Source organism: Rattus rattus, chromosome 7 (assembly GCF_011064425.1).
Source record: "Rattus rattus isolate New Zealand chromosome 7, Rrattus_CSIRO_v1, whole genome shotgun sequence".
NCBI lineage: Eukaryota > Metazoa > Chordata > Mammalia > Rodentia > Muridae > Rattus > Rattus rattus.
The window spans coordinates 129,584,152-129,610,983 of NC_046160.1; the positions used below are offsets into that span (position 1 = coordinate 129,584,152).

General features: G+C 48.1%; 1 protein-coding gene and 1 pseudogene across 1 annotated transcript in view; both read left to right on the top strand.

Annotated features, from left to right (window-relative positions):
* Tdrd9 (tudor domain containing 9) overlaps window positions 1-26,832 on the top strand; it is a 111,288-nt gene that overhangs the window by 19,623 nt on the left and 64,833 nt on the right. The window contains exons 2-8 of the mRNA XM_032908529.1: window positions 3,294-3,400; window positions 11,183-11,280; window positions 13,814-14,035; window positions 14,521-14,643; window positions 17,218-17,298; window positions 18,284-18,448; window positions 24,021-24,124. Coding sequence (XP_032764420.1) covers window positions 3,294-3,400; window positions 11,183-11,280; window positions 13,814-14,035; window positions 14,521-14,643; window positions 17,218-17,298; window positions 18,284-18,448; window positions 24,021-24,124 — 900 coding nt within the window. The remainder of the gene's footprint in view (window positions 1-3,293; window positions 3,401-11,182; window positions 11,281-13,813; window positions 14,036-14,520; window positions 14,644-17,217; window positions 17,299-18,283; window positions 18,449-24,020; window positions 24,125-26,832) is intronic.
* On the top strand, window positions 12,163-13,004 carry LOC116905506 (annotated as a pseudogene).

Below are 26,832 nucleotides of genomic sequence, written 5' to 3' on the forward strand. Positions count from 1 at the left end.
ACACTTGGAAGACCAGCTCTCTCCCAGTGGGATTTGGGTACAGAGGGCTGTGGCACAGGGCCAGCTCTGGGCGCAGACCACAAAAGAGATTTTTGAAAACGTTATGTATGAATTCGAGTGTCTGCATAGAATGTTCATCATGCTTTGGTACTCCTGAGGCCAGGATAAGGGCTAAATCTCCTGAGATCGGAGAAACAGGCAGTTGTGAACCATCATATGGGGGCTGGGAACTAAACCCAGGTCCTCCCAAGAGTAACAAGTGCCCTTAACCACGGAGTCATCTTCCCGTGAGTCACCTCTGTCGTGCCTTCTAATTCTCTTTCTCTCCCTACACTGCAAGCTCCATGAGGAAGGTGTAGAGGAGCCTGCTCCTCCTAGACGTTCAGAAGATGCCAGTGTGGAGGCAGACCGCAGTAGTTTGTTGACTGAACTGGTGAGCAGAACACCAGTAATGGAAGAATGCAGATAGAAGTTTTGAATCAGGCAGAGGTAGACGAGTGACATTCAAACCAGTACACTGAATGTTTTCCGGAGAAATGCGCAATGGGTGATGCTTATGAAGCCTGTCTCCCCTGCAGTTATGGGATCATGACCTGCATCACATTAGGGAACCAAGCCTAACGTACTTCAGTCTGCAGGAGCTGATGGAGCTGATGGGATGGATATTGGAGCCCAAATAGAATAGAATCAGGTGCCTCAAATAGCTGAGGTCAGGAAAATGATGTCCCAGGTCAACAAATGAGAGTGAGCGAGAGAGACCCTTCATGTCCCTTGTCACACTTACGTGGGTAGGTGCTTTTCTACCCATGGTTCATTGAGATAAATGGGTTGAAGCATTTGACTTTATGGTTTAAGTGACAGGTAAGCTCGATGTCACAATGTGGCTTCATTTGATAGAAATGACACATATTGGCCACTTCCTGGGTTCCAGGGGATCCCAGCTTCTCTCATTCATAAGCTTCAAGGGAGGGAGATGTACGCATCTTGGACACCCTTCCCCAGTGTCCTGTACACAACATGAGTGCATTGCTATACTGTTGGGGCCTTTGCACTGAAGCCCACAGCCTTGCCGACAGACTTCTCTGGAGAAGTCAAAGTGCTAGAGATGACCACTCTGTGTCATCAGCAGGGTCCTGTCTGTTGGTCCATCTCCCATGGGTGGAGCTAAGGTGTGGTGACCATCAGAGCTTTCAATAGCTTCCATGAGGTGAGAGTTTTCAAACTAAGTCACTAACAGATGCTGGTCATGGGACCAGTTGACCAGAAATACTTCTCCAACTTACCCCTTCCTGTCAGAGCACTTACCTCCACTTAGCTGCTCAACATTCCCCAGGTCACCATATACCACGTGCTTCAGGCCCAGGGGCTTAGCGAGCCTGCCCCTACTTTTCCTGCCATGCTTCCTTCTCTGTGCTGATGCGGTCTCAGACGCTGCTGCCTCCAGAGCTCCAAAGGTCCCTGCTGAGGCCTCTGCCTAGTGCGCAGGATCACCCAGGTCACACACCATTCTCAGGACCACGGCCCTGAGCACTCGGGTGTTTGTCTAGTCACAGACGTGGTCAGTGTTGTCCTTGCAGACCTTGAGCCCCAACTTCCCTGGGCTCCCAGAAAACTCATGCCAGTTCCTCTGCTCAAAGTCTTTCCATGACTTCTCCTTTTAGGGAACATAAATGAAAAACAAACGAACCCAACCGTCTTCGCCAAGACGTCATGCCCCTACTCTATTTTTTTCCCTTTTGAGACAGGGTTTCATTATGTAGCCCTGGCTGGCCTGTGTAGACCAGGCTGGCCTTGAATTTACCCAGCTGGAGATATTTTTCAGGCCATCTATGCATCCCTTAGCTGAATCAGGTTGGTACATAAAATTAACATAACAGTTAAGTCTCAGACTTAAACTCATGTAGTGTACTATATTCTCTGATATTGGATATCAGTTAGTCACTGATAACTAAGCAATTATATTTGATAGAATAATATATGTGCCATATTGATGTTTTATTATATATAATGCTATTATATATGCATAATGCTATGTTCGGTTAATGCTCTGGGCATTTAAAATCTGTTACTGTGATTAGAAGCTGTGACATCCTGAAGACAGCACATATTAAGGATGAACTATACTTTTTAGCTTGGCCCTAAGATTGTTGAACACTTTTATAGGTTTTAACTGTATATGTCGTGAAAGGTCACCATTTTATCCTGGGATTCTTGTTTTACTTTTTGTTTTTGGATTTAAAAATGCTTTTTATTATGGCTAAACTATACGTGTGTGTGTGGGGGGGGTGTATGTGCACATGAGTGTCGATGGCCAAGGAGGACAGGCTTCAGGCAGGCCTGAGCCAGACTTAAGACACTTGTGAGCTGCCCAGTGTGAGTGCTGGCAGTTGAACTGGGTTCATCCTTTGCCGGAGCAGTAGTTCTCTTAACTTGAGACCATCTCTTTTGAGACAGTGTCCTGTTGTAGTTCAGACTGGTCCGGACCTTACGATGTAGGCCAAGCTGGCTTGAACTTGAACTCTTGCAGCCTTAGCTTCCTGAGCCGGAGGTCACAGCATTTCCTGGCAAGCTTAGCTCTGTGTCCCTAGTCAGTGGATGCTTTGTTTCTGGGGTGGCATTTTCACAAGCCTTTAGCTTAGCTTGCTGTGCGGTCTCTGTCATTTGAGACAATGCCCTCCAAGTGGCAGGTGCTCTATAAGTGTTTGTGTATTGAGTGGGTTCTTCTATACACGCTTGTGCGGGTGGCTTTATGTGTGCAGATTTGCAGGTTCTAGGGAAGATGGTGAGGCCATAGGGGAAGCAGGCTTTAAGGTCTTAGTGTATCTGCAGCTTGTCCTGTGTCAGCGTGGATGGTCAGATCACCCACTCCTCTTCCTCTGCGAGGACTTGCTCTTTTTGTCAACTTAGTTTACTAAAAAAACAATTTGTATTGCTTTTTAAATTTTATTTTTATTTGTATGCATATGGGTGTATTGTTAGTATGTATGATGTTAAGTCTGCACCAATTTTGTGCCTTGTGCTTGTGGAGATCAGAAAAGGACATCAGATCTCCCAAACTGGAGTTAAAAGTGGTTGTAAGCCATCGTGTGTGGGTGCTGGGCACTGAAGCCTGCTCCTCAACGGCCAGGTCTCCTCACTGCCAGGCCACACCCTCTTCCCAGCACCACAGCTCTCATCGTTGCCGTTCCTCTCCATATGGTAACTAAATAAGAGCATTCCCCTGACTTCCATAGAATAAGTCAGGAGCTCTGTGCAGACCAAGACCGTGCTGACTTTGTAACTGTTCTTTGCAGGTCGCTCAGCCAGAGGAGCTCAGAAGTAGAGTATATTAACAAATACAGACAGCTTGAAGCACAAGAACTTGATATTTATGGCCAAGATCAGCCACCCAGTGGGCCAGGTAAGCAGGTGTCCTTAAATACCTTATATACAGTGCATGTATTGTTCATGTATTAAAAGCTCATATTTCCAAAAGTTTAAGAAATACAGTATTTTGGTCAAAATAAAACAAACAAATAAAAAAAAAAACCCTCAACAACTTACATGGCTTCTTAATTCAAAAGTTTGGGGGGGGGGAATGAGTATATAGTAGATTATAAAGTGTTAGTTTTTATCTTAAATATAGAGCCTAAATACCCCGTTCTCTGAAGGTTGAATCATTATTTAATCCCCTAAATTACTATAAAGAATACTTAAGGGGTTGGGGATTTAGCTCAGTGGTAGAGCACTTGCCTAACAAGCGCAAGGCCCTGGGTTCTGTCCCCAGCTCCAGAAAAAAAGGAAAAAAAAAAAAAGAATACTTAAAATGTTTCTTTAGGGGGGTTGGGGATTTAACTCAGTGGCAGAGCGCTTGCCCTAGGTTCGGTCCCCAGCTCCAAAAAAATAAAGAACAACAACAACAAAAATGTTTCTTTAGCTGGGTGTGGGTGTGGGTGTGGTAGGGCTCACTTAATATCAGCACTTACGAGGCTGAGGGGAGGGCTCAGCCTTTGAACCTTTGATTTTGAGCCAGTTTGGTCTGCAGATCGAGTTACCCAGCGAGTCCCCTGTCTCTAAAAACAAACCGGCATAACTTAGGAGGGGCTGAGAAGATGGTGCAGTCGGTGAAGTGTCTGTTGCTTATGAGCAAGGACCTGAGTTTGGATCTCACCCATCCACATAAAAGCTTGGTGTGGTGGCGTGCACTTGTGGTCCCAAGGCTGCTAGAGCAGGGGCTGGCAGAGCCCGGCGGTACTGGGATAAGTACACTCATGGGTTGGGCTCCAGTTTCTCCGAGAGACTCTGTCTCACAAACTGAGATGGGGAGCAAGTGAGGGAGACATGCGGCATAGATCCCTGGCCTCCACATGCGTGTGAACATGTGACCATTGCACTCATTATCACACACAAACACACTTACGAGAACACGTGAATGTACATAGACCACACACACACACACACACACACACACACACACACACACCCTTAACAAGAGCACATGAATGTACATATACCACATACACATGCAAAGACTAGATTTTTAAAACATTAAAGCATAATTTCAAAGAGTAGAAATATATGAAATAAAAAGTAAAAGATCTTTAAAAAAGCCTTCTTTGAGACAGGGTTTCCCTCTGTAGCCCTGGCTGATCTGAAATTCCCTGTGTAGGTCAGACTGGTCTAAGAGTCACAGATCCATCCACAGCGTCCTGAGTTGGGTGGACTCGCTGGTGCAGACTGTTCTCCCTTTGCAGGCTGCACTGGTGAGCGCCTGGGCTAAGTTGCTGCTAAGTTGTTTTCTTTGTGGTGAGCCCTCTCCCTCCTGTGGAGGAGGCTCCTCGGAGGGGCTGGCCTGTGCCCACCTAGCATGAAGCTCTGACTGGACTGCGCTCCTGCCCCATTTACTTGCACTCCAGTCGAAAGACGGGACAGTTACGGACACATCTCCTTATTTGCCTTTAGCCGTTTTAATAATTAGGAAGTACAGTCTGACCAGTAGTACTCCATTAACCCCTAGCCCTGCATCCATACGAGCTCCTGATGACACGGATTGCTGTGTTCTGTGTCTCCTGGGAATGCAGGCATTACTGTGCGCATTCTTTGATTTAGCGTTGTGTTTGAACTTTGTTTGAGGTCGGCGGAATGTATTTTATTTCTTGTCATTTCTTACTCACCTCAAGGCAGCAGCGCCTTCGGTGCTTTGCCGTCTTCTGTGTTCTCGCCGGCCTCAGTGGCCTCTTCTGCTGCCTCATCTCCCCTCTGGGCCTTTAAGGGGCTCTGCATGGCTGCTCCCTTTGGGTTGGATACTGTCCTAGCTGCATCGCCCTTACCAAGAGAAACAGGGCAGGAAAGAGTTTATTTGGCTTTTACCTCCAGGTTTCAGCCCTTAGCTGAGGATGCAAAGGTAGATTAGCTTTTCTAGCAAGAATTTACTCCATGCACTTGGACTGGAAAGGAGAGACTCTGTACTGAGCATGGGAAGGAGACTCTGTACTGAGCATGGGAAGGAGACTCTGTACTGAGCATGGGAAGGAGACTCTGTACTGAGCATGGGAAGGAGACTCTGTACTGAGCATGGGAAGGAGACTCTGTACTGAGCATGGGAAGGAGACTCTGTACTGAGCATGGGAAGGAGACTCTGTACTGAGCATGGGAAGGAGACTCTGTACTGACCATGCAGCCGTAACCTCTGGCTCCTGCTCAGGGAGTTTATGGCATGACTAGGACGTGTACAGGGAGTTTATGGCATGACTAGGACGTGTACAGGGAGTTCATGGCAGGACTAGGACGTGTACAGGGAGTTCATGGCAGGACTAGGACGTGTATAGGGAGTTTATGGCAGGACTAGGACGTGTACAGGGAGTTTATGGCAGGACTAGGACGTGTACAGGGAGTTTATGGCATGACTAGGACGTGTACAGGGAGTTTATGGCAGGACTAGGACGTGTACAGGGAGTTTATGGCAGGACTAGGACGTGTACAGGGAGTTTATGGCAGGACTAGGACGTGTACAGGGAGTTTATGGCAGGACTAGGACGTGTGCAGCTCACGTTGATTCATTCTTGCACTATGCTGTGGTGCAGGCTGCTTTCGTTCACAGGAGCCCTTCAGGCTCCCACAGCTGGATACAGTTTGAGGAGCTAAGCAAGCGACAGAGAAACGGAAATCACAGGTGTTTGTTATCTTTCAAGCAGTCAAGTGGCTAATGTGCAGAGAATAGTCACAACTTAGTCCTCTGAGCATCTCACGCTTACAGTGATGAGGGAAGCGGCTTAACGAGCAGACAGACACTCCTGATAATGAGTTCCGGAAGACAGATCTGCAGTAAACCAAATCTGGATGACCTTTCTCTACTGCATGGAACTCTCAGAGTTCCTAGGAAGTCCAGTTAGCATGCTAGTGACTTTAAAGTTATATTTGAAGCAATGCTCTTCAGCTAAATTCTTCCTGTGTAACTTAATGTTTCCTAAGCAAGCTTATTAGTAATCTCATCTCTATACTCAGGTGTTATAATACTCACCTATAATATGAGTGTAAAATTTATTATTATTTTTTATTGTTTAAAGAGAAACCAAGGTAGGAAGCCAAACCCTAGTCCTTTCACAGCCACTGTTAGGAGCATGGAGCACACAGTGCACTCGGCTGCCTGCGTCCCTGCTGTGCAGCCAGCTTTCTTCACACTGACGCAGTTCAGTCGGCCACCAGGACACCCCTCCACAGACATTCCCGGAGCCAGTCTGATCAAGACAGTTCCTTGGTGGAGACTTCCTCCTCAGGTGGCAGGGTTGTGGTACAGTGACATTAGAACTTCCTGTCACAGAAAAACGATCATACTTGTGTTCATCAGAGCAGTTTGGATGTCCTGGAAATCTCACAAGGTCAGGCAGAGAGGAGACGCTCCTGGGGCTCCTGGCCTCATGAAGTCCTTACAAAGCTCTCTACCTTGGTGGCCCTGGTCCTGTTTGTGGAGAGCAGGAAGAAGTGCTCCCCAGAGGAAATGACCTGACACTTAGCTCCTGAACACACTGCAAAGAAGCCAGAACTGAGTGGAGTGGAGAATCTGTTAGAGGGTCTGACTGTCTGCCCCTAGGATGTGATGTGTGCCTTCTCACTGTGGGTGGTTGTGTGGCCCTCACTGAGGGACAAGACGTGCAACCAAGAGTTGGGCTGAAGAGTCAGGGCAGGATGCGTGCAGCCCTGGTGTGGTTGTCTCCCTCCGAGTGGTCTGGACAGCGGCCTTCCTTACAGGTCTGAGTGGTCTGGGTGGCAGGCCCTCCTTAAGGGCCCTTGGCAAGCTTTGCTGTGGGAGGCCGAGTACCAGAGGGACTTGCCTACTAAAGGGAGGCATTACAGTGGGTACTGGACATGCTGGGGGCATCTTTCGAGATGGCCTCTGGTTTGGCAGGGGAATTGGATCAAAGAGGAAAGAAGCAACCCAGGTACTGATCTAATGGAGTGGACAGACTCTCAGCTTCTAGGAAGACCCAGGTACTGATTTAGTGGAGTGGACAGACTCTCAGCTTCTAGGAAGAAGGCGGTGTTGGAGGGGATGGGGGGTGTCTCTATGTAAGCCAGTGTTAGAAAGGACTTTGGTGCTCTTATTTCAAGAATGAAGGAGAGAGAGCAGTGTGTGTCTGAGGAGAAGAGCTAAGAGGAACTCCCCTGTGTGGATGTTCCAGTGTGCAAATGCCTACATGATACACAGCTATCTCTAGCTTGGTGTCTGTTTACAGTGAAATCATGAGTTCACTTTGATACTTCTGTTTCCAGACCAAATACTATGTTACATTCAGTTACTGCACAATAGAATAATAGAATACTGTTATAAAATATTACTGAGTTTGGGGTGGCATTGATGTTATTTCACTTGTAGGCATTCAAGGAGGTGTTTCTGTGTAGAAAATGTAAGGATATGTATCAAATTCCATATACTACATTAGACTAATTCTTCATATTTAAAAGTAACTGATTTCCTAGAGATGGAAACTGAGTAGGTAGGTGGTGTCTTCACAACAGGGCAGTCCTGCCTTCAGCTGTGGCCTCTCATGGCCTTTGCTTTTACCTGGCTGTGTTCAGTTGTCCTGGAGGGGGGCATCAGGCAGTCAGCAGAAGCTGCATCGAGCTCTTCTTAGGAGTGGGGAGGTATTTTTAAAGTATTTTATTTTAATTGTGTGTATCTGTCTGTTGTGATTGTGTGTGTGTGTGTGTGTGTGGTGTGTGTCTGTGTTTGTTGTGTGAGTGTGTGTGAGTGTGTGTGTCTGTTGTGTGAGTGTCTACACTTGAGTGCTGGTGTTCATGGAGACCGGAAGTATTGAATCCTAGAGCAGGAGTTCTGGGGAGCTGTGAGCCACCTGATAGTGGGAACTGAGTGGGAACAAGAGCTGTGTGTGCTGAGCCACCTCTCTGGGGTGTGGGACATTTTTACTTTTTTTTTTTTTCAGAGCTGAGGACCGAACACAGGGCCTTGCGCTTGCTAGGCAAGCGCTCTACCACCCAACCTGTGGGGACATTTTTAATGGTTGTTTCATCCCCTCTAAGCTTTCCTTCTGATCCTGTAAGAGAAAAAAGCCTTTGTGCAGTGCTGAGGAGAGAAACAGGTCCCCTCTTTCAAGCTGCGCTCAGTTTGAATATAGAACTTCACTCCACCCTTGGGGAAAGCAATACATAATTTTTTTTGAAGATTAAGTTTTGTATTTAAGATATAAGTCCAGTATTTTAGTTTAGTTTTTTAAATATGGATAGATCTAGATCGTGCTGTTTTGGTTTTGGAGACTGTCTGGTCACGTAACTGGCTAGGCTAGCTTGCACTCACAGTGACCTGCCTGTCCGCCTCCCGAGAGCTGGGATTAAAGGCATGGTAGTGCCTCTGTCCTAGCTGGATGGGCAGTGTCTGGGTTTCTAAGGCAAACTCTATGCTCTTGGGGCAGCCAGGTGACAGGCTTTAGCTGTGGAAGTCCGTTACATCCTGTGACCTCTGAACTTGTGTCAGATTTTAGCTTGCTTGATGATTTGAGACAGGAAACAGTGTCTGTGGCTCCCGCTCCCTCGGTTTCTAGGAGTTTTTCAGTGTCTGGATAACAAAGAAAGTGGGAATGGAGAACGGTGTGCTCTGAGGTTGGAGAATGGTGTGCTCTGAGGTTGCAGTGTTTTATTTTCATCTCCTAGACTTCCGTTTGTCACATGTCATCTGTTGGCTTGCCTTAAATTATTGTTGATGCTTTTTTTTTCTTTTCTGTTTATACAAATCCATCAGCCACACAGCTGTGAGCATTTCTGCTCCCTGCTTTTCTGTCCACCCCGGGGCAGTGTCAGTGAAGACAAGGCTTGCTCTGGGTTGGGTCTGCTTTAGCCAGTGACCTAAAACTGTCAGGTGATATCTTGTGCTGCGTGGAGAAAGGCTATGGTTTAGACACTGTGCCAAGGGCTTTTGGGTTTTTCTTTCTTGTAAATGTTCTGTTTTTAAGTAGCAACCTTCAAAATGGATGTAGTCAAGTCCTGTCACATCCATGTTATCAGAGCAGCAAGGTTCCTTTAGCTACACTGTGAACTAGGCTCAAGGTTTCTTAACAGAAATATAGACCTGCTCCCTTTCCTGCTGTCCTGAGAGTCCTCGCTCTCCGACCTTGGACGCTTGTCCTTCAGACTCACTCTTCCTTGGCTGCTCGCTTGCTCCTCTGCCCTCACTGTGTCTGCCCTCACAGCTGTGGTGGCTTCTTCCTTTCCTGACCACAGGAAAGCTTCAAAGCTTGGGGACATAGGTATCCCTGAGAGCATCGTGGTTTCCAGCTCAGGTTCTTCCAGAACCTCACTGCCTGGTCTGTGAGGATGACAGGATTCTGTTGTCTTCATTTTTTTTTTTTGATATGGTTTAACGTTTAGAAAAAAAAAAAAGAAACATGAGGGCAAAGCAGTGTTGGCGGTGTGTGGACGTGCGTGTGTTCATGCCTGTGATCCCAGTATTCAGGAGATGGATGCAGGAGAATGGTTCAAGGTCATCTTTAGCTACACAGAGAGTTCACGGCCAGTTTGGGCTGCAAGAGGTCCAGTCTCAAAAATACAAACAAACACATCATACCTACCCCGAACCGACCAACCAACCGACTGAAATAACAACAAACAAACCCACATCATACACATCATACCTACCCCGAACCAACCGACCAACCGACTGAAATAACAAACAAACAAAAAACCCCAACCTGGCCCATACCAGAGAAGCTGGGGTTGGGGGAGAGTGTGTGGGAGGACCAAGGTTTGATCTCTAATGTCACGCCCCAAAATTTAAATGTGTGAGTGTGTGCATATATAAAAAACTGTGGGGTTGGGGACTTAGCTCAGTGGTAGAGCGCTTGCCTAGGAAGCGCAAGGCCCTGGGTTCGCGGTCCCCAGCTCCGAAAAAAAGAACCAAAAACAAAACAAAACAAAACTGTGTGCAAGGTCCTGAGTTTGATTCCCAGCACCACAAAATTAAGAAAAGTAACACTTTAGTCACATACTGTTAGACTAATTGTGAGAGAAAGCTTAAGCACATGTTTTAGGGTGAGAATGGGAAGCTGATGTAGGTACAGGAAAGGATGAGAAAGAAGGGGACCATGGAGGCAGAGGCATTGAGCGTCATGTTTATCTGCAAAGGTGGCATGCAGGAGCTCCAGAGTTTTGGTTTTTGCCACGTGGTGACCTGAGGCAGTTCAGAATTGAAGGCTGGCCAGAGCGGTGTGGCGCTTTACAAGGGAGTGTTAAATAGGATCAGACAGACAGCAAAGCAATACAGTCAGCATAGCAAACAAACCTGTTTCACCGCACCCATGGCTGTAAGTTGTGTTTACCTGGCACCATTATCAATTAGCAAGGGATGTACACTCACCACCTGTATACACCACCCGAATCCCACATTACTGAGCCACTGTTGAAACAATCAGGTGCTGAATACTGTGTGTGTCAGGTCTGTTGACCTAGGAGGCAGTGCTGGCCAACAGTATTGATGGCTGGGATGGAAGGCCATCTTGCTTGCTTGGCTACATCATTAATAGTGGACCCACCAGGGGGGAAGGACTGTCAGCCGTACAGAATGTTTAGCACAGGTGTAGGAGTGTGTCTGTCTGTCTGTGTGTGTACATGTGACAAGACATAGACACAGATTAGATAGGTCATTGGCTTGTTTACTTATTTTTCACCTACAAAATAACTTTTTGTCTGACTACAGGTCTGAGGTCACCATTGGCTAAGATAAGTAATGTGACATGCATCCCAGAGACAACTTACAAATATCCTGATTTGCCTATAAATCGGTGTAAAGAAGAGGTAAAATTTTCCTACTATAATTTTGCCATTGAGTAAAGCATGACAGTATTGGTAACGAGGGGATTAATGTGCACACGCCAGAAGACGAGCCAGCAGTGCCCGTAACACAAAGCACCTCCAAGGAGCCTGGGCTAACCCTGTGTGTGCCTCGCGCAGACGCACCACAGGCTTCCGCCCCTGTAATCCGTCACACTGGAAACCAACAGTAGTAGCTCTCCTTTCCTGTCTGGTGCAGCGCTTGTGTAAGGAGCACGCAGCCAGGTGTAGCTGTGGAGAAGGAGGGGGCTGGGTGGCTGCTGCTCGCTTCCTGCCTGATGGCTGACTTATAAGCGTGCACACACCCTCTCGTGACCTGTGCCAAGCCGCCTGGAGGAGCAGGGCGGTTAGATGGTTGACTGTTATATGTTGTTAAGCATGGTTAAAAGTAAGTAAATTTAAACCATTGCTTATTGTAGTGTAAAAAGAGTTGTAGATAAAATAGGAAGTGTTCCAGATTTCATTTTTATTTGCTGCAGATTAAATCATGCTTTTATGGAGTAGATATACTTTATTTATCTTAGATTTTGAAATCCACATTCATTTGTGTTTGCTGACTACTGCTGATTGTCAGAAGAGTGACTAGGATTTTATAATGCTGCACACACACTGTAAGGGACGGTGTACCGCACACACACTGTGAGGGATAGTCGCTACTTACTCAGAATTCATCTGACAGACTTGAAATGAAAGTCTGAAGTCATGTGACTATACTGACAGGCTTTTTAGTAGAAATGCGTTCAGTCTCCTTATAAAATAATAGACTTAGGTCCACGTGTGAAAGCCTGAGACTTGTGGAGTCTGGGACGCCGCAGGTTGCCTGAGTCACGCCACCAGAATGCAGTAATGGAGCCAGGTTTCAGCCCCTGTGGGGGCAGCTTTGGTGACAGAAGTGGTAGAGGAGGAGGCCGAGGAGGGAGAGGAGGTTTTGGCGGTGGACAAGGAAGCTTTGGTGGTGGAGATCGAGGTCGAGGTGGAGGAGGTGGTGGCTTCAGGGGATGAGGAAGTGGAGGTGGACAAGGTGGAGGCTTCCAGTCTGGGGGCAGCTGGGGTCAAGGTGGTTGCCCGGCAGGCAAGACAGTACCAAGCCTGGAACCCCTTCTGCTCCAAGCTGGCCACAGCAATCATGACTGGCGTAGACCAGATCCACATCAAGCCGAGGGCCAAGGTGCTCTCTACCTTGGGGCAGCCACAGGCACCACCGCCTCCACATCTCTGACACTGTCGGCTGGGAAGGTCTGGTCTGCGCAGTCGAGTTCTCCCACCCCTCTGGCTGTGACCTCATCAACTTGGCCAAGAAGAGGACCAACATTATTCCTGTAACTGAAGAGGCTCGGCACCCACACAAATACCGCATGCTTATTGCGATGGTGGCCCAGCCAGACCAAACCCGAATTGTGGCCCTGAATGCCCACACCTTCCTGCGGAATGGAGGACACTTTGTGATTTCCATTAAGGCCAACTGCATTGACTCCACAGTCTCAGCAGAAGCTGTGTCTGCATCTGAAGTGAAAACCATGCCGCCAGAGAGCATGGAGCCCCAGGAGCGGTTGACGCTAGAGCCTCGTGAGCGAGCCCACACTGTGGTTAGGTGTACAGGCCACCTCCCAAGGCGAAGAACTGAAACTCGGATGTCTGGATTGAAGAAATGTGTGTTGTTGCTACTGTTGCACGTGTGGCTTTTGACTTTTTGCAGGGGATTCTTTGTTTTTCTATTAAAAGACTCATCTGTCAAAAAAAATAATAGAACCATAGAAATCAAGTTGGAGAGTTTCTTTCTTTTTCTAAAGAAGAAATTGAGACATGTCCTGGTGGCTTTGGCCTGGTTTCCATAGCTGTCAACAGTTATACACAGGGTGTGGTGGCGTGCTGGTGTGCTGGTGTGGTGGTGTGCTGGTGTGCTGGTGTGCTGGTGTGCTGGTGTGCTGGTGTGTGGTGTGCTGGTGTGGTGGTGTGTGGTGTGGTGGTGTGGCTGGTGTGGTGTGCTGGTGTGCTGGTGTGCTGGTGTGCTGGTGTGCTGGTGTGCTGGTGTGGTGTGCTGGTGTGGTGGTGTGCTGGTGTGGTGTGCTGGTGTGTGTGGTGTGCTGGTGTGCTCGTGTGCTCGTGTGCTGGTGTGGTGTGGTGGTGTGCTGGTGTGTGTGGTGGTGTGCTGGTGTGCTGGTGTGTGTGTGTGGTGTGGTGTGCTGGTGTGGTGTGCTGGTGTGCTGGTGTGCTGGTGTGCTGGTGTGCTGGTGTGGTGGCGTGGTAGCACCCACTGTAATTCTAGGTCTTGGGAGGCAGAAGGGTCACACAGCTACATCATGTGGCCTGGTTTCATAAACCAGCCATCCAGTTGACACCCCAGTTATCGCTGTAGAGCTGATCTTTTCTGTGATGTTAAGGTGGTGGACTACTCCTTTTAGGGCGAGCCGGGCTGAGAGTCTTCTCAAGACGGATAGTGCTTTACCTTGTTGTCTAATCCGCGCCGATGGTGAAATGCAGATTTTTTAAATTTCAGGTTATTTCCTTGATAGAAAGCAATTCTGTGGTGATCATACACGGTGCCACAGGGAGTGGCAAGAGCACACAGCTTCCACAGTACGTCCTGGACCACTACACACAGCGCTCTGCCTTCTGCAACATCGTAGTCACCCAGCCACGGAAAATAGGGGCCAGCAGCATTGCCAGGTGGATCAGTAAGGAGCGCTCCTGGACTCTGGGTGGCTTGGTAGGCTATCAGGTGAGACACACAGAGAAAGTGAACGTCCTCTTCTTGTTAATCTTTTACTCTATGTAAGTTGATGTCAGTGTATAACTATTTTCTACTGGGAATTAAACACCAGAACTATGCTAATTAAAAAGTACTAAAAGTAAAATTCTTGAAAAGAATTCTAAATCCCTCCTGTAGTTGAATAGGAGAGAAGGGCGAGTTCTCAGACCAGTGCTTTTTATTATTTGGTTTTTATTTAGACCCTTGTAATATATAAGCTCTTGTCACATAAAAATACCACAGACAGCCTCATTGCATAAGCTAATCCTTGCCCAGAACGGAAGGAAGAAAGAATGCATTGGAGAACCTGACTTTTCATTGGCCCCTGGGTATCTTCTGAAATACAGTAACTTATTTTGTTCCTACCTTAGGTAAAATGGACATTTATTTGGGTAGCTCAGTGGGAGCCAATGAAACCTGTACTTTTCCTTCCCTCTCTTTTCCTTCAACTTCAGGTAGGGCTGGAGAAAACAGCAACAGAAGACACTCGGCTGATTTACATGACCACTGGAGTCCTGCTTCAGAAGATCGTTAGTGCCAAGAGCTTGATGGAGTTCACGCACGTCTTCATTGACGAGGTGAGCGCACTGCTGCCTGGGCACGACCTGATTTCCAGGCACTGAAGGCTGCCGGCCTGTGTCCTCGCAACAAGGTCCGTTCTGGTCTTTGTATACCTGTGAGGGTGAGTGATCTGTTTTGTTCTTTGTTTCTCAAAATGCAGGTGGGATGTTGATGACCAGGAAAGGGTGTAGAGCAGAGAGCCATGGGCAGGTTGCAGCCGCAGATCAGACCTGGCACAGGCTTTCTGTGAGGCTTCACTAGAGCACTTTCCCTCACTTGGGACCTTGTGGTTTGATTGCCTCTGGCCTGCAATCAGCAGGGTACAGTAGTTGCAGGGGATGCTCACCAGCCTGGTGGAGAGCTATCCGTGGCACATGTGGAGGCCACTGACTGCCTACCCAGTCAAGGATGGCAGTAGCTTGAAAACCATGGGCTGCGGCTGTGGTTTAGTCTCAGAGCGCTGGCCTAGCCTGTGAGAGGCTCTGAGGTGAACCCCAGCACTGCAGGGAAAGCGTAAACAAAGGTAAGACATGCTACTCTTCTCTGAAAAGGGCCTTCTGGATTCTGCTCTGTGTCTGTGAGGCACGAGACATCAGGGACAGAAGCAGAACTAGCTGCAGTGTGAAGCCTTGTCATTTTTGAGATTTAGTGGCTGTTTCCCTCCATTTGCAGGGAGCGATCTGGAATAATCCTGCTGTTCCAGTGTGCTGTCATGTCCTAACCTAACTGGGCTTCCTTTGGAAACAGGTGCTGCCCCCACTACTTTACGTGGGACAGGATGGTATGGATGGAGCAGTTATGGATCCCTGGGTGGCTCAGTCCGGAGCTGCATTTGAGTGGACTGGGAGGCAGCTGCCACCCCATGTGTGCTCCTTGGTGACCCTGTTGAAGTTCTGCCTGCTTGCCCTAGGCTCTGAGCTCGCTTGCTTTGGTTTACCAGCTTCTGACTGGCCAGCCTCTTATCTATTCTGTGAGCCTCAGTCCTTTGCAGGCATACAGTTTTTTTGAAACCTACTTTTAATAAGGGTTCAACTTCTCCTGTAGCCCACCACCAAGGAGAGGTAGTGGAAGAGAAAAGTTCTCAGGGTATGGGGGAAGTGGACCTGTTCAGCAATAGTTCTTTGGGGGTAAACTCGATCTTCTTTGGCAGTCATTCAGTCCCATAGCAAACACCAAACACAACTCAGTGGCTGCAGCTCAGTCCTCTAGGCAGGCAGACAGTAGGCAGGAACCAGCAACTGTAGTTCAATCCTGAAGAAACTGCCAGGCTTGCCAGCCAGCCTGAGGTGAGGCTGCAGAAGCGGCAACTACCACAGGAACCTTGAGGGCAGTTCTTGGGTGAGCTTCTCTCAGTGTCGGAATCATCACAAGTTGAGCTCAACATTGCTATGTAAGATGAACCAATACATGCCTGTTAGTTAAGAATAGTGAGCAGAGCCAACCTGGCCAGGGGTCAGTGCTCCTCTCCCACTGTCTGTGGGATCACATTTATACCCTTCTTCAAGCCTCCTCTCACTGTCTGTGGGGTCACATTTATACCCTTCTTCAAGCCTCCTCTCACTGTCTGTGGGGTCACATTTATACCCTTCTTCAAGCCTCCTCTCACTGTCTGTGGGGTCACATTTATACCCTTCCTCAAGCCTCCTCTCACTGTCTGTGGGGTCACATTTATACCCTTCCTCAAGCCTCCTCTCACTGTCTGTGGGATCACATTTATACCCTTCTTCAAGCCTCCTCTCACTGTCTGTGGGATCACATTTATACCCTTCCTCAAGCCTCCTTTCACACGCCTGCTATATCCGATCTTTTCACCTGTGTGCCCCAGCACCATCATCTGACATAACTGACTTTCCAAGGAACTAGAACTTTCCACTTCAGTTCTTTCTGTCATGCAGCGTGACTTGCAGTTCCACCAGCAGTGTTGGGCTGGTTCATCTTCAGCCCCACACTTGCTGGAATGACAAACCACTGGAGAGGCGTCAGCAGCAACTGGGCAGCAGTGTTGCTGTTATGCGGGCGGGTGTCAGGGAACCGAGCATTGCTCCGCCCTAATGCCAGGGGGTCCCAAAGAGAAACATTGAGGGTGACAGTGACCCACGTGCTATCCTCTGGCTCGTGGGCAGATGCTATTTTCGTACTCTTAGGCTGGAGTCCCTGAAGACCTGTACTGAGGTGAGAAACCTAGTTTAGTTGAACGTCTGGGGCGTGAAGGTCCTCTTTACCTCTCATCAGGTGACACGTGCCTCTTTCTGTAAAACTCCTCCCATTCCATGTGTGTGGTGTGCCTGTGGATATGCATGTTTCAGTGTGTGTTGGCACATGTATGTGTAGGTGCACGTGCATATACATGCTCATACATATGGAAGGTCAAGGTTGATATCTGGAAGCCTCTTTGGTCCCTTTTTCACCTTACTTGTTGAGATGAGTTTGAATCAAGCCAGAGCTCGCCTAGATGACTAGCAGCTTCCTCTGAGGGTCTTCTGTCTCTGCCATCTGGTGCTGGAATTATGTATGCACACAGACTGCTTGTACAGTCTTCCTGCCCTGACGTGTATTCTTGATGTCATGGAGGATGCCCTCTTTTTCTGTAGGTGCACGAACGAACTGAAGAGATGGACTTCCTGCTCTTGGTAGTCCGTAAACTCCTGAGGACAAACTCACGTTTTGTGAAGGTAAATTTTTAGATTTCATTCTGTTTCTTCCCTTTTAACAGTTGGATATTGTGCTGGTTGGGTTTTGTTAATGTGGTACAAACCTAGATATATCTGGCAAAGTGACTTTTAACTGAGAAAATGCCTTTATAAGATTGGCCTTGCCCAGTGGTAGTGGCATACTCTTAATCCCAGCACTTGGGAGGTAGAAGCAGGTGGATCTCTGTGAGTTCAAGACCAGCCTGGTCTACAGTGAGAGTTCCAGGACAGTCGTGGGTGTACAAAGAACCCCACTCCCCACAAAGAAAAAGATTTGCCTGTAGGCAAGGCTGTGGGGCATGATTTCTGTGGAAGTACCCCATCTACTGTGGGGGGTGTCATTTCTGAGTAAGTGTTTATGAGTGATACAAGAAGCAGGCTGAGTAAACCGTGGGGAACAAGTCAGAAATCAGCATTTTCCCATGGTCTCTGTGTCAGTGTCTACAACCAGGTTTCTTCCTTGAGCTCCTGACCTGACTTCCCTCGGTGATAGTTCTGACCTAAGAGTTGTAAGATGAAATAAACCCTTTTCTTCCAAGTCGCTATTGGTCATGGTGTTCACCACAGCAGCAGAAACCCTGCCTAAGACAGACAGAGTCTCCTGGACTCTGTTGTCAGGTGTCCTACTCCAGGTCCTGCCTGGCGGGAGGCCCAGGACTTCTTTATACTGTTTTAATTTAGATGATACCCAAGGAAAAAAATCAAGATAGTCTAAAACTCAATGGGGGCCGGCCCTTACTAAAGAGAAATGGAGGAGGAGTGGATGGGGAGGGGACAGAGAGGAATTGTGGGAGAGGGGCCGTGAGGAGAAACGGGATGTGTGGTCAGGATGTAACAAAATAGTAAATCAAATAAAAGGCCTCAGTAGGTCGTATATGAAGTAGGTCGTACATGGTGGGAGGGTGCAGCAGGTGGGCCAGGGCTCTGAGGGTCGGCACTGCTCATGGCTGGGCTCTCTCTCCTGCAGGTGGTCCTCATGTCTGCCACCATCAACTGCAAGCAGTTTGCAGACTACTTTGCTGTTCCTGTTCAGAACAAGATGAACCCTGCATATGTGTTTGAGGTGGAAGGCAAGCCCCACACTATCGAGCAGTATTACCTTAATGATTTGGGGCACATTTACCACAGTGGGGTATGTTGAGATACATTGCTTCTTTTATAGTGAATGGACTTTGGTTTCTGGCAAGTTGAATTCCCCAGGTATAGTTGGGAAGCTCTTTTAGAACCTGTTAGCAGACACATGGGAGCAAGGGGGGAGGAAAAGCCTGGGCTTTTGTTACAGCTGTGATCTGGCAAATACCCACACCATCCGACCCCATAGAAACCCTTGAGACGGGCGTCATGCCTCGCTCATGCTGAAAACCAAGGCCTCAGGTCTCAGTCCCTGTGAAACTGTGGATTCATGAAGGATGGGTGATTGCACTTGAGACAGAACTCTGATTAGGTGCACATTTTCTAGTGACAATGAAGACTGGGGACATATGTAGACTTGGAGGTCTCGGAAGTCTAGCCCTGAAGTATGATGCACTTCCTGTCCCATCCTCTGGGTCTGTGTTCACTGAGAAAGTGCTTCTGTAGCCGCATGAGGCCCTGAGTTGCACCACAGCTCAGGAACAAAAGCGAGAATGAGTGAAAACTTGCCTTAGTCCTCTCCTCTTCTGGTCTCTACCTGTCAGGCCTTCCTGCCCTTCCCATGGTACACTGCTCTCTTGCTCAGCTCTGGGTTCTGCCATGCAGATGTGGGAGCTTTCCGTGGCAGGGAGGGCGGGCTCTCTGCACACAGTGCTCGCCCAGCTCTCCACATGTATGCATGCTGTTCCTCCATGGAGGGGCTAGAGAGAGTGCTGCAGTGACCGGCTCTGCTGCAGTGACCGGCTCTGCTGCAGTGACCGACTCTGTTGTAGTGACCGGCTCTGCTGCAGTGACCGGCTCTGCTGCCCGCTGCTGTGCCCACCAGATTGCATGTCTGGTCGGACACCACAGCTCAGCCGCAGCAATGCTGTGATGGGGATAGAAACATTACAGATGTTTCTTCTTGTCCTTGTCTCTCCATTGTCACAATCAACAATGTCATAGACAGTGCCACATGTTGACACCATGCCTTCCTGGAACCTCTGGGCCCGGAAAGAGATTGCTGGGACAGAGAATACCTGTACTTGCAATTAACAAATGGAGCCCAGCTGATCAGAATAGGGCTGAGTTTCTGTTGAAGATATTCGTAGTGTTGACAAGTGGGCTCTGCTCCCGTGAGGGCTGCTTAGGTTCACCTGGCCTCACCATCACACAGTTCTTTGTGGATGCATTGAAAGAAGGGTAAGGCCAGCTGTGGGCATCTGTCCTGTGAGGGCCCCTGGTTGGCCTGGGAGCCAGGGCCCTTTGGGTGAAGGTGTGTTCTGTTCCCTTCTGAAGGCACCTAGGCATTCTATTGCTCGTCACATGACCTATCTTTGGTGTCTAGAAGGCACATAGTAAATATCAAACACGACTGTACAGCCCTAACTGCATACGGGTTTTTGTGTGGGCACTGGGGGAGGGTGCTGGGGATGGAACTTAGGCCCATGTATAGCTAAGCCATGCTCTCATCCCAGAGCCCATCAATTCTGTCAGTGATGAAGGTGGCGTTTATAATGTTCAACTCTCTGCACCCAAATCTGGTAGGGGAGAGAGCTGGGCTCTCAGAAGTGCGGACAATCTTGAGAGCTCAGAGGAGACAACTACTTCTGACCCAAGAGCAACCTGACTAGTGCCCTCTGTGCCCTCTGGGCACAGGGACCTAGGAGCAGTCAGGGGCAGTACCCTTCAGCTTCTGCCTGCCCCGAGAGCCAAAAGCCAGTCGCCAGGAGCACCTACACACCTGAGAGCAGAGGTAAGACCAACTCTTCTGCTCCAAGAGACTGCCTGGAGGCTTCAGGTCACACAAACCCAGGAGCAGCTCTTTGTTCCCAGATCCAGCTGAAAGAAAAGAGGTCTACAGGAGTGCTGACACACAGGCTTACAGGCGGGTCAAGCCAATGTCAAAGACTGCAAGACCAGCAAACACCAAAGATAACCAAATGGCAAGAGGCAAGTACAGGAACCTAAGCAACAGAAACCAAGACCACTTGGCATCATCAGAGCCCAGTTCTCCCACCAAAGCAAATACTAGATATCCAAACACATTGGAAAAGCAAGATTTGGGTTTAAAATCACATCTCATGATGATGATCGAGGACTTTAGAAAGGACATAAATAACTCCCTTAAAAAATACAGGACAACACAGGTAAATAAGTAAAAACCCTTAAAGAGGAAACCCAAAAATAATCCCTTAAATAATTATAGGAAAATACAATGAAACAGGTGAAGGAATTGAACAAAAACCATACAGGCTTTAAAAATGGAAATAGAAACAATAAAGAAATCACAAAGGGAGACAACCCTGGAGATAGAAAACTTAGGAAATTGAGATCAGGAGTCATAGATGCAAAGCATCCCCAACAGAATACAAGAGATAGAAGAGAGAATCTCAGGGGCAGAAGATACCATAGAAAACAGCAACACAATCGTCACAGATAATGTAAAATGCAAAAAGCTCCTAACCCAAAACATCCAGGAAATCCAGGACACAATGAGAAGACCAAACCTAAGGATAATAGGTATAGAAGAGAGTGAAGACCCCCACCTTACAGGATCAGTAAATATCTTCAACAAAATTATAGAAGAAAACTTCCCTGACCTAAAGAAAGAGATGCCCATAAACATACAAGAAGCCTACAGAACTCCAAATAGATTGGACCAGAAAAGAAAATCCTCTCATCACATAATAATCAAAACACCAAATGCACAGAACAAAGAATATTAAAAGCAGTAAGGGGAAAAAGGTCAGGTAACATTTGTAATGTTCAACATGAAGAGACAGTGTTTTCAAGTCCAATCTCATCATTGTTCTTCCTGTTATCTTAGTGCCATCTTAAGCTCCCAGCATGCCTTTCTGCCTCTCTCTCTCTCTCTCTCTCTCTCTCTCTCTCTCTCTGTGTGTGTGTGTGTGTGTGTGTGTGTGTGTGTGTGTGTGTGTGTGTGTGTGTGCTTTGACCACAGCTTGTCTGGATTTCTCTGTACAGCCCTGGCTGTCCTAGACCTCTCTCCATAGACCAGGCTGGCCATGAACTCACAGAGATCCACCTGCCTCCAGCTCCCCAGTGCTGGGATGAAAGGTGTGTGCCAACACTGCCTGATGCTCATCTTTCCTTGTTCATGTATGGACACAGTTGGGTTTCTTTCCCCTCCAGAAACATCCTCCTCAGTCCCAGGTTTCCCTGCAGCCCCTCCCAGCCTCTGCCTTGGGTCAGGGTGGGGATGTGATCTCTGCTTCTCCGGTTCCCAGTTTTCTCTCCTCCCGTGTGACTCCACTGACCCCACTGACCCCACTTAGCCCAGCCTGTGTTTACCATGCTCCTCTGCTCCTGTCACCACATAGCAAGGTCAGCCTTAAGCTAACGTGGCTTCTCAGGGAACTGACACTGTCAGGCAGTCACTGTCTTTAGTCCCCAACGGTCTCCTGGTTTTTCTGATATCAACCTTAGTTGTTCCTTTCAAGGTCCTGTGGAGAACCTCCTTAAGCCTTTGTGTTAATTTGTTTTCTCTTTCAAGAATTCCCTTAGCAAAGGTCTCCCAGTGCAGTGTACTCTCTGGTGGAATTGTGCAGAGACTGTTCGTGATGCATAAGCCAGGCTCAGAGTGCATCGTCCCACCCGTGTGGCGTCCCACCCCTGTGTGGTGTCCCGCCCTCTGTGCAGTGTCGCAGCCTGTGCGGTGTCCCACCCCGTGTGGCGTCCCGCCCCCTGTGCGGTGTCCCGCCCCCTGTGCGGTGTCCCGCTCTCTGTGCGGTGTCCTACCCTATTGTAGATTGTGTTGCTGCATTTCTTCTGAGGCAGAATCTCATGTAGCCAGGCTAGCCTCAGTCTTGCTGCATAGGCAAGGTTGACCTAGAACCCCTGCTCCTCCTGCCTCTACTGTCCCAAATGCTGGTACTCGTGTGTGCCACTGTGCCCAGTGCACATCAGTTTTCACGCACTCCCTTTAGGTCTTTAGTCCCCTTAACCCAGATACCCATCTGTCCTGCCACCATTTGGTTCCCACTCTTGGAGGTGTACCCAATCTCTTGATGCATGTATTTTCCCAAGAACTCATTCCTTGTTTTTTGGAACTCCCTGGCCATACTGGACATGTCATTTTGAGGGCAGGTGTAGGAATCAGAACTTCCTTCTTGGGCATGATTATGACGGAAGGACTGTTGCAGGCGACTGGTGCTTCCTTCACACCCACGCTCTGTGGCAGTGGGCTTGTGCAATCACTTGGCTCAGAATATAGGAGATGTGGGCCTCTCCCGTCCCTCTAGTCCCAACGGACATCAGTTCACAGCCAACCACGCCCTGTTGTCAGTCAGAGTTTGTTAGAAGTGTACCTAGGACCCCAGTGACCCGAGCTCAGGTGCTAAAGCATTCCTCTCATTATGTGAGAACCTGAGTTTACCCCACAGGCACGGTAGTTTGCTGTCCTACTTGTCAACACTGGGGAGCTAGAGACAGCTAGCTCCCTAGAGATTCTTGGCCAAACACCAACCAGACAGCAGTTCAGAGGGCTTGGGTTCTAGAACTCAGCAGAGTTCCCCGCGTGGCTTGTCTACAGCAACTTGTGGGTGGTTTGTTGGGGTTTGTGGAGTACATATCTTTTCTTCATTTCTATTTTTGAGTAATGCATTACAGAATATCAGTCACTGTTAGGATAGAGGAGGGGATTACAGTATATCAGGGATGACTGGATTAGACATGCTTTGTCTAATAGAAGTAAGGTTGCCATAGCCATACTAGAGTCGTAGTATTGCTGGGAATGTTATTTGGATACCAGCTGACGTAATTTACTCTAAGCAGTAGCTGGAAGAATATCTCCATATATAACTAACTTCTGACCCCTGAAGGCCCCTTTCTGCACGTCTGTGACAATGTGATGTGTGCTGTCTTGTAGGTTGTGTCAATCTAGTCATTAAACAACATGCTTTCCTTCTCCTGGTGGGAAACACAGAAAGGCTTTAACTGGAGTCTGTAAGAACTGTGTTGTAGGGGTTGGGAAATACTGTGTAGCTGTGGTCTCACCTCCTTCAGAGCCTTGTGCGTAGACGGGCCTGCTGGCCCAACTGCGTGAGGTTGGTGCCCAGTGTCGTATAGAGGACCCCAAGGGAAATTCTAAGCCACTAGGCCAATTTGGGTTTGTTTAATGTTCAAAGTAGTCTAGCAGTTTTCTAAGCCTTGGCAGACAGCTGCCATGTCACGTGGTCTTCTTAGGGCCCACTGGGAGACATGGAACTGCCCTTTGCTGGTAGCTCCTGTGTGTAGGTGTTGGGATGGCGGTGCTCTTAGGGGCAGGGATTTGATACCCTGGAAGGGCTCTGATTAGGGAATAGGAAGTGACTCCCAAGTTCCCTATGCCCCTGATGCAGTTTAATGGTAAAAGTCGTCTCTGCTTGAGTTCTCGGGCTCCATTGGTATTGCTGTTGACTTCAGCATTGTGCACCCCCCGGGTCCCGGGCAGTGACCCCTTGCCCCCAAGTGCTCAAGGGTGGCTATGAGTGGAATCGTTAGTACTCATCATCACTTCACTTAGGTCTCGTAGGCTCAAGGCGAGCTGCACTTTTCTCTATGTAGTTGCCCCGTTTGTCTTGTTTTTTCAGCTCCCCCCCTATCGTCTGGAGGAGCCAGTGATAACGAAGGACGTCTATGAAGTTGCCGTCTCCCTCATCCAGATGTTCGATGACCTGGACATGAAGGAGAGTGGGTAAGAGTCCCTCCAGCTACAACTCCGTGTGTGTAACTCGAGGCACTGGGCACTTGGTGGAGATGACGTAGTGTTTTTACAGTGTAAGGTAATAGCTGTAGACACCGGGGCTTGAGCAGGTCCTCCCGTTTCCGGTGCTGGGGTTTCAGGTGTGTGTGTTCTGCCTGCCACGCGTGGCTGTGGACGGACACCTTTGCCGCAGTGGCGGTCACACTGGGAAGTCAAAGCCCTGCTGAGTGCAGCATGAAGACTGCTGTTTGCTTTAAGCATTGAGCCAGAGTGGAGTGAGCTGGGTGTAGGATCACACAGCTCCCTCTGCCTGCCTTTGTTTCTTTGTCTCAGGGTTATTTTTGACAACCCATAGGCAATTCAGATGTTGTTCTGTTAGCTTTTTTTTTTTGTTGTTTTTTTGAGTTTTTCCTTTTAGGATAGTTTAGGTTCTAAGTGCTGGTCTGCATCTCATAAGGGGCATTTTTGATTTTAGAAACAGAGGATGGTAATGTGCATTCCCCTCCCCTAGTAACCAAGCTAGGTGGCTGGGGTGACATGTTTCCTGTATACCTTGGGATGCCCCTGAGTTAATCCTTGTCAAATCTGAATTTCTTACCTTGGATGACATCATTCTTTCCAAATTCTGCCCTCTTAGACTGTTGGTAAATGTTCTCAGCTTTTATTTGGGTAAAAAGTTATTTTATTTCAGTTTCATCCTTTGTTTAAAAATAATCTAATCAACAGATAAAAACTTTTGTTGGGGAGGTGGCTCAGTTGGTAAAGTGCTTGGTTTGCAGGACTTGAGTTTGATCCCCAGACACTACAGGGAAGAAAGGCAGGCGTGATGGTGTGCTTGCAGTCCACTGGGAAGAGGCGGGCGGGCGGGCGGGCCTGAGGTCAGAGAGACAGAGAGAGGCCCCATCTCAGAAGACAGTGGACAGAATTCTTGAGGCTGAAACCCAGCGTTGGTGCTCACACTTTCCTGTCTTATCTCCTCGCATGCTCTCTCCCTCCTCTCCCTCCCTCTGTCCCCCCCTCTGTGCCTCCCTCCTACATTTCCTTCCTTCTTCCCTTCTTCCTGTCTCCTTCCTCTTCCTTTCCCCTCCTCTCTCCCTATCCTGCATGCACACATTCCCCCACACATGTACACACACACACACACACACGCACATGCATACATTAAACCTCGTGTCTTTACTGTATATAGCATGACTTGAAGTGTGCAGGCATCGGATGGACTCAGTAGTTGGCGCCCCAGGCACTGGCTCTCACCCTCATGTGCGTACACTGTTGGTGGCTGCAGGCTGGCCTTTTCTCACCTGAAGTGCTTGACCAGGATGCTTTGTACATTGAAGTGTTCTCACAGACTTCAGTGGCTGAATCCATAAACACCCCAAACTCAAAAAACATTTTGCATCTCAAAGTTAGGTTGTTCAGATTTTGGATTTTCAGCACAGGAGTCCGCAGCGCGTGTGAGGTCTAGGTTCTTAGTTGCTCCCTGCACTTTACTTTTCTAACTCTGTACACAATGTCTGTGTGCTAAGCATGGAGCAAAACGCATCTTTTTATTTTTTTAGCAGTCTTTCTAAATGTGCTGCCATTTTCCCCTAACCTTCTAGCTTGTGTTACCATAGTGATAAAGCTCCTTTTTAATTAATTTTTGTTTATATGAGTACACCATAGCTGTCTTCAGACACACCAGAAGAAGTCATCGGATCCCATCACAGATGGTTGTGAGCTACCATGTAGTTGCTGGGATTTGAACTCAGGACCTCTGAGAGAGTAGTCAGTGCTCTTAACCACTGAGCCATCTCTCCAGCCCCTTAATTTTTTAACATTAATTTTGATAAAGCTCCTTTTTATCTCATTGCTCCCCACAGGTAAATGTATCTTTTTGCTCTGGCTAACTCTTAGATGTAGGTTTTGTCTTTGATAACCTACAGCCTCAGACCTGGGAGAAGGTGTGGGTTTCTTTGGTTCCTGTGCTTGTGATTGAGTGGGCTCGGTGAGTCTCAACACAAGTGTTAAATGCTGCCCAACAGCCTTTCTTCCTACACATGGCTGCTTGTCTGGGTCCTTAGTATATGTGCATGTTCTCAGTTTTCTTTGTTCTGTATACCCTAAGATTGTTCCACAAGGAAGAGCTCCTCTTCATGCTCATTAAGTACTTTACCCACCAAGCCATCTCCTTGGCTCCGACTTTTTTTTTTGTTTGTTTGTTTGTTTTTTTTTTTTTTTGGAGCTGGGGACCGAACCCAGGGCCTTGCGCTTCCTAGGCAAGCGCTCTACCACTGAGCTAAATCCCCAACCCCCTTTTTTTTTAAAGATGTATTTATTTTATTTATAGATGGTTGCAAGCCACCATGTGGTGGCTGGGATTTGAACTCAGGACCTCTGGAAGAGCAGTCAGTGCTCTTAACCACTGAGCCATCTCTCCAGCCCTGGCTCCGACTTTTTTTTTTTTTTTTTTGGTTTTTTTTTTTCGGAGCTGGGGACCGAACCCAGGGCCTTGCGCTTCCTAGGCAAGCGCTCTACCATTGAGCTAAATCCCCAACCCCTGGCTCCGACTTTTTACTTGTTGAATAGTATTCCGTTGTCTCCACTGACCAGGGTTTTTCTGTTTACCTACTCCCTGACATCTGGATTGTCTCTAAGTCTCAAACTATGAATAGAGCTGCTAGAAACACTTGCGTGCTGGCTTTATGTAGACCTGGCAT